This window comes from Salvelinus alpinus, chromosome 16 (genome assembly GCF_045679555.1).
Source record: "Salvelinus alpinus chromosome 16, SLU_Salpinus.1, whole genome shotgun sequence".
Classification (NCBI taxonomy): Eukaryota; Metazoa; Chordata; class Actinopteri; order Salmoniformes; family Salmonidae; genus Salvelinus; species Salvelinus alpinus.
The window spans coordinates 21,379,573-21,390,601 of record NC_092101.1 but is presented as its reverse complement, the minus strand read 5'-3'; the positions used below and the strand labels follow the sequence as shown (position 1 = coordinate 21,390,601).

At 45.8% G+C, this 11,029-nt stretch overlaps 1 protein-coding gene across 1 annotated transcript in view; it reads right to left on the bottom strand.

Annotated features, from left to right (window-relative positions):
* The window catches only part of LOC139541127 (glypican-1-like), a 56,180-nt gene that overhangs the window by 12,271 nt on the left and 32,880 nt on the right, over positions 1-11,029 (bottom strand). The window contains exons 2-3 of the mRNA XM_071345387.1: positions 5,384-5,542; positions 567-961 (exon numbers count right to left, since the gene is read on the bottom strand). Of these exons, the coding sequence (XP_071201488.1) occupies positions 567-961; positions 5,384-5,542 (554 nt within the window). The remainder of the gene's footprint in view (positions 1-566; positions 962-5,383; positions 5,543-11,029) is intronic.

Genomic DNA, 11,029 nt, shown 5'->3' with positions numbered 1-11,029 from the left:
AGTAGTCGGCCAGTAGACTGTGGCTGAAGGAACAGGGACAGGGGTCGGAGAGCCAGGTTTCTCTGTAATTCACTCCTGATGGGAAATGGTTTTTAAGCTAGCCTCGCTACATTTTTCATCCGCCCCTCAGACACCCCGTTGCTGGGGCAATGCACAGCAGCCCTTTACCCATCCCTACTGAGACAAGCCCCTACTGAGCCACGCCCCTACTGAGCCACGCCCCTACTGAGACACGCCCCTACTGAGACACGCCCTTAATGTGCTCTATCTATCTACAGTATGCATATGTTTTCACCAGGGTAACCAAGGTTAAACACACTGCCTGGGGGTGAAAATTACACACCCAGGGCATTTTCTTTCTGTGACAGATTTACGCAAGGAACTTACTCTGTGATTTACATAACAATCCCAATTTCAACTGGTTGACAGCGTTTATGTGTGTGCAGGGTGTTTAATGGTTGACGGTGTGGCGGATGTGAGGTGGTAATATCAGGAATAAAAAGCACTGCCATATTTATCAGCGGTAGCAACACGTGAAACAGCACAGGTTTCTACTATAACAGTACCTGGGAGACTTTGCGGACCACCTCCCCACTGACAGTCAAGCCCTGGACGAATGACCGCGCCGCCACGAAGGCCCTGGTGACCTTGGGCTTGAGGTCACGGGGGACGTCCCCAAAGGGCCGCAGGGTCTCCGTTTGCTTGGCCACACACTCCAGGTAGTCGTCAGTGAGGGTGTACTGCAGGAGGGAGGAGGCCTTGAACAGGCGCTCCAGCAGCCGTGCCCAGAAGTCGTTGAGCGTCTCCTCCAGGTTGACAGCGGAGCCACGGTAGTAGCGACGCAGGTCAGCGTACAGGTCCTGGAACACAGGAGCGTTCTTGGAGTAGAGAGAACCCAGCGTGGCCAGGAAGGACTCTTGAAGGGAACGCTCGGATCTGTTCAAGAGGTCTGTGAAGTACGCTGAGGAGAGAGAGAGACGAGGAGTCAAATACTGGAATAGTCTGTTTTACCTATTGGACAGGTGCAGAACTTATCAATGCCTTTGCCACAGACCCCTTAATACAGGGCCTGGCGAGCCTAGAGCGAGAGGAGAGACATTCCTTTACTTGCGCAAACAGGAAGTGACCTGTGAACTTGAGGCGACCGACCAATCAAACACTGAGATGATAAAAGAGATGATCAATAGCAGTTAGGTACTTGACTGCTACAGCCCTATGGTCTATTCTACAGTGCCTAAAAGGCTCATTCATATTGATGGTTACCTGCATTTATAAACCCTTCCCCCTCTTCCCCTCACGCTCTATCCCTAACTTTCGTTCTCTCCTTTCCTTTTTGTCTTTACCCTTTTTGTTTTTCCTCTCTCACTCTCTTTTCATCTGTTTGGTCTCCAGCTGTCAGCCATTACACCATTAGTTCCATCACCACCTGTCTGTCACGAGAAACAGCACCTTCTGGGCCTCGGTACCCGTCTACTGTGCCGCCCTGCGCCGCCCCTCTCCACCCAAATCAAAATGGAGGCTGCAGTTAGTCAGTTTTACTGTGCAGTATGTTGGCGATTCAAAGCATTGTGTGACATCAAACCCCAAAAACCAAGCTTAGCCTTCCCAGTGTTTGTTTCATCAGTGCTGCTGGCCTCTGCCCACAGAGTGAACACAGACTCAGATAAAGTACAGCTAAATGGCCACTACTTGAAGTACAGTAGATCCCATAGAATGTGAGCATATCACCACCAACACACAGATATACAGTAGGTAGTGAAGAAGGCACAACAAAACCTATTCCCCCTCAGGAGACTGAAAAGATTTGTCATGGGTCCTCAGATCTTCAAAAGGTTCTACAGCTGCACCATCGAGAGCATCCTGACTGGTTGCATCACTGCCTGGTATGGCAACTACTCGGCCTCCGACCGCAAGGCACTACAGAGGGTAGTGCGTACGGCCCAGTACATCACCCAGTACATCAAGTCTAGTTCCAAGAGGCTTCTAAACAGCTTCTACCCCAAAGCCATAAGACTCCTGAACATCTAATAAAATGGCTACTCAGACTATTTGCATTGTACCCCCCCCCTCCTCTTTTACACCGCTGCTACTCTTTGTTGTTATCATCTATGCATAGTCACTTTAATAACTCTACCTACATGTACATATTACCTCGACTAACCGGTGCCCCCGCACATTGACTCTGTACCGGTACCCCCCTGTGTATAGTCTCGCTATTGTTATTTTACTGCTGCTCTTTAATCACTTGTTACTTTTATTTCTTATTCTTACAACAACAACAAAAAATGTAACTGCGTTGTTGGTTAGGGGCTCGTGAGTAAGCATTTCACTGTAAGGTTGTTGTATTGTAATACCTGTTGTATTCGGAGCATGTGACTAATACAATTTAATTAGATTTGAATATCTGCACCCAGAACCAAATTAGGCTGTTACGAGATTAGCTAGACAGTAAAGTACAGATCCAACTGTCCTCCCATTTGTCACCCAGACGTATGATTGATTTGTGTTCTCCAAAAACCAAAGTCACTACCCACTGGGCAAAAACTGTTTGAATCAAAAGTGTAAAAAAAATCAAAAACCCCCAAAAAGTGATGGCGTTGAATCAACGTGGAAAACTAATTTCTTATTTTTTATAAATCTAATTTTGAACCTAAATACATTGACATGGTGACATTTATTGTTGATTTCTGGCTGAAGTCACATTAGTTAACAACTCAACCAAATGTAAATCAAAACTAGATGTTGAAATGATGTCTGTGCTTAGTGGTTAAGCTTTTCGTGCTACATAAATAAACAAATAAATGGGAGCGTGGGAATGAGCAGATCGATTTGGCCCAATGTGACATACAAGGAGGAGTGTTCTAGCATGCCTGACAAACACACTATAGACACTGTGAGAACCTGGGAACTCAACCGTAGAACTGTAGAGCACTGTCTCAGCTGCAGTTCAGTTAACTGCACTTTGCGGGTAAAGTGAGAGGAAGAGAGAAAAACTAAAATAACAACGGACTATACCATTGTCCTACATACCTCCTTATTGAGCCTTCCAATAAAGCAGCGGATACTGAGAGTTACAGTGTCAGGGGGGAATGTAATAAAACTCTGTCACCTCCCATTCTGCTGACACAATGACTGGGCTGCTCCCTGCTGCTGGAGCTGACCCCCGTAGAGGGAGGGTTAGGGAGGGCAGACTGCCTCTGACTCTCCCTCTAATCTGAGGGATTGAATGCTGGAGACAGGCGGAGGGCCTGGGCCGGGGCCGGGGCCTGTGAGTGCCGCTGCTGCTGTGGAGAAGCAGTAAAAAACTCCATTTAGCTGAGTGAGTCCAGGGCCCACGCCCGGCAACCCTAAACACAACCAGATGGCCATGCAACTCTTACCGCCACTCCTCTCCTCAATCTTCTGTTCATTCCGTTTCTACTGCTCCTACTGCTGCTCTGTTTTCTACTGCTACTGCTGCTACCTACTGCTCCTGTTCATCTGCTGTAGTCTACGGAAGACACAGCTGCAATCATACCAAATGGACTTGAAACATCACCTGCACACTTCCATTTCCTCCCCTCTCTATCGCTGCTTCATGTAGCTGTAGCTCTACGGTTCCTCCTTGATGGATTGCTTCATCCTCACCAACATCTGGCCTCCCTCTGTCTCTGTGGCTGTAACCTCCTGATGTTGAGGGAGATGAGGAGGGGGCAGGGGTTGTGTATGCAGCTGGACTAGCTCTATACCAGCGTTTCCCAAACTCGGTCCTCGGGACCTCAAGGGGTTCACGTTTTGATTTAAGCCCTAGCATTACACAGCTGATTCAAATAATTAATTAATTATTTGAATCAGCTGTGTAGTGCAAAAAACAAAACGTGCACCCCTTGGGGTCCCCAGGGTAGAGTTTGGAAAACCCTGCTCTGTACTGTTCTGCCAGCCCAGCCCCTGTGTGTGACGGTGTCCTTGTTGTTGTGTGGCCCACACCTTCCTCCTGTTGCTAAGCTAGGCTAACTCTGCCAAGGCGTCTGTCACACATATCAGTCACACTGATTTTATCTCACTCCGTAAATCAGAGCAGCCCAGACGTTTAGGAAGTATAGAAAGCAGGAGAAAAATGTACTGGAACTCCCCATCTGACACACACTGCCTGACTCATACCACCATACCCTTTCGCAACCCCTCTCTTTCTCTTTCTTCTCTCCTCTCCTCCCTTTTCGCTTTCTCTTTTTTCTCTCTCTTTCTCCATATCGCCCTCCACTACCTCTAATCAATCCATCATTCCCCTCTCTCCCTCTTTTTCTCTCTGTCCCTCTCTCTTCCACTACCTACCTGCTTCACCCTTCTCTTTCTCTGCCCTTTTCTCTCTCTCTCTCTCTCTCTCTCTCTCTCTCTCTCTCTCTCATTACTCTGATGTGTGGTGATGTGATGTTCCTGGCAGCCACTCTCCTCATTGGGTCAAATGCTCATTAGCAGGGCCAGCATCCCAGCCTGTGGGGGTAGATGGGGTGGAGGAGAGGGGGGGGGGGCAGCTTATCACATTTCACCCCTCCCTCTTCCCCACCACAGTGTCTGCTAGGTTCCATGACTCATTACCACAGCCAATCATAACTCTGTCTCCCAGCGGCCCGCCTTCCCCTCTCCTGTCTGTGTCTACCTGTCTCTGTCTCTACCACTCTGATAACAGCTAGGGCCCATCAAGACAGGAAATATGACTGCATGCCATCATCCCCACATCCTGTTTTAATCTTATGTTAATCAGATAGATGGATGGATGTCCAGATTACTTTGTGGGAGATTTATTTTCCCGAGCAAACAGCCGTGTTTCAGGCGTCATCAGCTGCTGTCATATGGGTACGGTATCCTCCGGCTCCATAGTGCTACTGTAGCTGGAGCCTCAGGACTATATTGATTAATTTATATAAATAGAGTTTATTAGTGATGGGTCAAAGATTGCAGTAATGTCTTCAAAATTCGCAGAACAAGTCAAGGACACTATCAAGGTCATCCAGTTGATGAAAAGATTGCACGCAACTACAGACTTGAGGCTGGTGTCAAGACAGGCAGCGCTTAAGAAATGTCAGGAAGTATCAGCATTTTGACACAAATACACAATTCCCAATGTCTAGTGTTATTATCCTAATGTCTAGTGACCTCCTTTCCCCTTCAGGTTGACAGCTCAGCGTGTCTTTCTGACGTGTGGACATTTATTTGGTTTGTTTATTTATCTGAGACCACGTCAACACTTGCCCTATCCTCTCGTTAAACAACTGAATCACAGACAGAGTAGATGCCCATGTTCATTTTATGAGGGTTTGTGTGTTTTGTGTGTGTAAGTGCATGCGTGCATCTGTGCGTGTATTGTCAGTATAGAGGAGAGTATGAGTTCTCTGTGGCTACTCACTGTCGAAGCTCCTGTACTGTGTGTTGAGGGAGGCCTGTAGCGAGCGTCCTGCCTCTCTGACCAGCCCCTCAAACTCCCTGCGACTCAGGTTGGACAGGGTTTCCTCCATGGCACTGGTACAGCAGGTGTACCCCTGGGGACAGATCCGCAGGTGCTCACCTAGGGACAAGACAGAGGAGAGGACATATTTAGGGTTTTATCCACTTAATACTAAAGAGTAGATTTTAAAGAGGCTCTAAGAGCGTTAGGCCAGTAACCGAAAGGTTGCTGGTTTGAATCCCTGAGCCGACTAGGTGAAAAATCTGCCGATGTGCCCTTGCGCAAGGCACTTCACCCTAATTGCTCCTGTAAGTCACTGGATAAGAGCGTCTGCTAAATGACTAACATGTAAAACAAACTATCTTTCCACACATTTAACATCTGGAGTAACTTACAGTAGTGAATGCATACTGTACATTTTCATGCTAGTCCCTGGTGGGAATCAAACCCACAACCCTGGCATTGCAAGTGCCATGCTCTACCAACTGAGCCACAGGGGATTACTTCTTGAATGGCAGAAGAAGATTATTTGTCCAAAAATCTAATAAGTAATCTACTAAGGCTCTGGTAAGATTGTATATGTTTTTCCTTATATGTCCGTGGTGTATTTGTATATGTGTTGACTTATAAGCCTTATATGACATACACAATTGAATACATGATTGTGGTGCATTTCCTACAAAGATATGGTATGACATATTTGAGACAAAATTCATGAATTATTTGAGCCATCTATGAATATTATAGGAAAAGTGTATGTTCTGAGAATGTAACCTCTACAAAATAAATGCTTTCCTTATAGGTTTCACGTTTTTTATAAGTCAATATGTAAAAAAACATGACAATTACTATAATAAAAATACAAAATTTGTATATACATTTTAATTTATGAGTTTCCATGTTTAAGGCTGGGAAGCACCTCTGGACAGCTGGACAGCTGATTTACCTACAACTACACTTTTGGTCTCCTATCCAGTGTCTTAAACCCTGTTTAGCTTTGGTATTTGTCACAGACTAATACCAATGTGCTATCGTGAGACTGATTGTTAAGAAATGTCTACTTAACAACTAAATATATTCACTGCTGCTATCAGTCATTCCTCATTCTCCCCCTCTCCCTCTCCTCCTCGTGTCATCCATCTCCTGGCCTCTTCTCCCCCCTCTCTCCTCATCCTCTCCTCCTCTCCTCCTCCTCTCCCTCTACCTCTTTCCTCCTCCTCTTCCCCCTCCACCCTTCTCCGCCTCTTCTCTCCTCCTCCTGTCCTCCTCTCTCCTCATCCTCTCTCCCTTCTCCTCCCCCCCCCCCCTGCCTCTCCCTCTCCTCCTCACCCTCCGCATTTCCCCTTCCTCCTCCTGCTCCTCCTCATGGCAGACTTTGCTTCTTTTTTCAATAAGTGTCACATTGCATGTATCAATGACATCAGACAGTGGTAAGCAAGTGCTTTGAAACATGCATGTCCCATGTGCCTTAGAAGGCTTAGCTTACATGTCTCTTGTATGTTTTTTATATAATACATACAATATTTCTGTTATGTCTAAATGTTAACCACCAATATAAGTCAGATATTACAAGAATCTTCTATGAAGTGCATTTGCTTCCATATGTATTACTGACAAGTTCCAGGCAGAACAAAAAACAATCTTGTTAAATTCTTCTATACCACACACACACACACACACACACACACACACACACACACACACACACACACACACACACACACACACACACACACACACACACACACACACACACACACACACACACACACACACAAAGAGCGAAAGAGCGAAAGAGCCAGACAGCTTAGAGTGCAGTCTGCAGCCCCAGTCCCCGAGCAGGCGGGGGTGAGCCTGAGGAGGGGGTTAGGCGTAGAGGGGATGAGGGTGAGTGGTCTGCCCCCCAGCCCTCTCTGCCACTTCACAAACGGGTTCCCTGCTAAAGCCCTGCCTCTGCCTGGCCCTGGCTGTCTGCCCCGGGAACTGGAGCGAGAGATGCTATCACATCCATGCATCTTTTATGAATCCTGACTACAGGAGGAGGGAAAAGTGCAGAGAAATCTCTATTCACTTATTTATTTCCTCACTTCTTTTATCTTAAAATTCTAGAGAAGGGAAATAGGATCTGTGTGCCAAGAAGCTCACTAGTTGTGTGCCAGGAAGCTCACTAGTTGTGTGGTAGTCAAGCAGTAGTCTGTCTGTTTTCCTGTAGTCTTTTGCACAGCATGTGGCACTGGCATGAGGAGTATTTGCAATCCTTTATATCGAATCAAACAACTTTGAGATGAGATTAAAAAAAAGGGATGATTGAGCCTGATCGTGATCACGCTGTGTAAAGAGATGAGAGCAGAACTTTGTTAACTTGACAGACATTTTTACTGTGCATTCTCCTATCGTAAACTCCTTCCTCGTGCCTCTCTCTCATGTGTCAGTGTTAAAATCTCTTCACTTTGAAACAGCGCATAGCTTCTGAAGCGAGACTTCAAACAGGTTGTACTGAGGTGATTTGATATGCAGCGCAAAGTGTGAACCAGTAAAAACACAATGGAGGGATTCCAGTAGAAATCATATTGTATGTCTCTGGTAGGCCTAGCGTCTTGCAGAGAAAAATCCCATTAAACATCTAATCTCCTGGCCAGCTCGTGAGCGCTCGTCCATTTTAGTCAGCGAGCAGGGGACAGGCGTGTGGCCTGCATTTCAATGACTGCTGACAGCGAACAAGGAGAGACAAGACTGATAAATCAGATTTGTCGTGTGCACACACATTCATACAAGCCAGGGACACAGGGACACACAAGCCTGAGCACCCAGACACACCTCCCTAATCCATAGACATGCAAAGACAGACACACAGAATAACAACTAGCAAGTCATCATCAGTATGCAGATAGGATCACATCTTTCATTGGACCAGTAAGACAGCAAGGTTCCTGAGACCTATGCCTACATTATGTAGATCCCTTACAATGCTATATATGTAACCTTCGGCACTCCATATAGAGAAGCTCTAGGCCTATCTATGTATTATCTGTGATGGGTATGATTGAAAATGGGTATGTAGTTCCCGGCTATAGAGGCTAGTGGGCTATATCCTGTTTGCTGCTCAGTGTTCGACAGACAGACAGAACAGGTCTGGCTCTGGCTGGCTATGTGAGGGAGCAGGTGCGGGGAGAGAGTACAGCCCACTTACAGCATTTACTCAAGAGACAGATTACTGCTGAGGGAGATGAGGGGTGGCCAACCTTGCCCCCTGTGTCACACTAATCGAATCAAAGCCCATTCATAGCCAATTAGAGCTCTGCCAACCACAGTCAAAGGCACAACATACACATAATACAGGCTAATACAATCTGCAAGACTTCCACAGAAAATGTATCAAATCAAATCAAAATCAAATCAAATCAAATTTTATTTGTCACATACACATGGTTAGCAGATGTTAATGCGAGTGTAGCAAAATTCTTGTGCTTCTAGTTCTGACAATGCAATAATAACCAACGAGTAATCTAACCTAACAATTTCATAACAACTACCTTATACACACAAGTGTAAAGGAATGAAGAATATGTACAGTGGGGAGAACAAGTATTTGATACACTGCCGATTTTGCAGGTTTTCCTACTTACAAAGCATGTAGAGGTTTGTAATTTTTATCATAGGTACACTTCAACTGTGAGAGACGGAATCTAAAAAAAATCCAGAGAATCACATTGTATGATTTTTAAGTAATTAATTTGCATTTTATTGCATGACATAAGTATTTGATACATCAGAAAAGCAGAACTTCATATTTGGTACAGAAACCTTTGTTTGCAATTACAGAGATCATATGTTTCCTGTAGTTCTTGACCAGGTTTGCACACACTGCAGCAGGGATTTTGGCCCACTCCTCCATACAGACCTTCTCCAGATCCTTCAGGTTTCGGGGCTGTCGCTGGGCAATACGGACTTTCAGCTCCCTCCAAAGATTTTCTATTGGGTTCAGGTCTGGAGACTGGCTAGGCCACTCCAGGACCTTGAGATGCTTCTTACAGAGCCACTCCTTAGTTGCCCTGGCTGTGTGTTTCAGGTCGTTGTCATGCTGGAAGACCCAGCCACAACCCATCTTCAATGCTCTTACTGAGGGAAGGAGGTTGTTGGCCAAGATCTCGCGATACATGGCCCCATCCATCCTCCCCTCAATACGGTGCAGTCGTCCTGTCCCCTTTGCAGAAAAGCATCCCCAAAGAATGATGTTTCCACCTCCATGCTTCACGGCTGGGATGGTGTTCTTGGGGTTGTACTCATCCTTCTTCCTCCAAACACGGCGAGTGGAGTTTAGACCAAAAAGCTCTATTTTTGTCTCATCAGACCACATGACCTTCTCCCATTCCTCCTCTGGATCATCCAGATGGTCATTGGCAAACTTCAGACGGGCCTGGACATGCGCTGGCTTGAGCAGGGGGACCTTGCGTGCGCTGCAGGATTTTAATCCATGACGACGTAGTGTGTTACTAATGGTTTTCTTGGAGACTGTGGTCCCAGCTCTCTTCAGGTCATTGACCAGGTCCTGCCGTGTAGTTCTGGGCTGATCCCTCACCTTCCTCATGATCATTGATGCCCCACGAGGTGAGATCTTGCATGGAGCCCCAGACCGAGGGTGATTGACCGTCATCTTCAACTTCTTCCATTTTCTAATAATTGCGCCAACAGTTGTTGCCTTCTCACCAAGCTGCTTGCCTATTGTCCTGTAGCCCATCCCAGCCTTGTGCAGGTCTACAATTTTATCCCTGATGTCCTTAACCAGCTTTCTGGTCTTGGCCATTGTGGAGAGGTTGGAGTCTGTTTGATTGAGTGTGTGGGCAGGTGTCTTTTATACAGGTAACGAGTTCAAACAGGTGCAGTTAAAACTTCTTCTTAATAGGAGGCGCTGTTTTCACTTTGGGAAAAAATCGTGCCCAAATTAAACGGCCTCGTACTCTGTTCTAGATCATACAATATGCATATTATTATTACTATTGGATAGAAAACTCTGAAGTTTCTAAAACTGTTTGAATTATATCTGTGAGTAAAACAGAACTCATTTGGCAGCAAACTTCCAAAAAGGAAGTGAAAATTCTGAAAATGGGGCTCTGTGTCAGGGCCTGCCTATTCAACTGGCTTATATTTATGGATCTGTATGCACTTCATACGCCTACCACTAGATGTCAACAGGCAGTAGAATGTTGAATGGGGTGTCTAGCTTGATCTGAGACCGAATGAGAGCTTTTGGAGTGACAGGTCCGCTCTTTTGTCAGTATTGAACTGCGCACCAGGGAACCTAACATTGTCTTCTGAAATGCGTTACGTATACACGACGAAATGCTCCGGCTCTGATTTTATTGGATACATATGAGAAAAACATCCTAAAGTAGGATTTTCAACCGAGTTTGACCAGTTTATTCGACGTTTATTGGGAATTTTGGAATTTTTCGTTCAGTGCGCAAAGATTTCTTGGACATGTGCCCTCCACATGGCTAGCCAAAGTTGCTAATTCGACAGAAGAAATGGACATTCTAAAACAAAACAACGATTTATTCTGGAACTAGGACTCCTTGCACAACATTCTGATGGAAGATCATCAAAAGT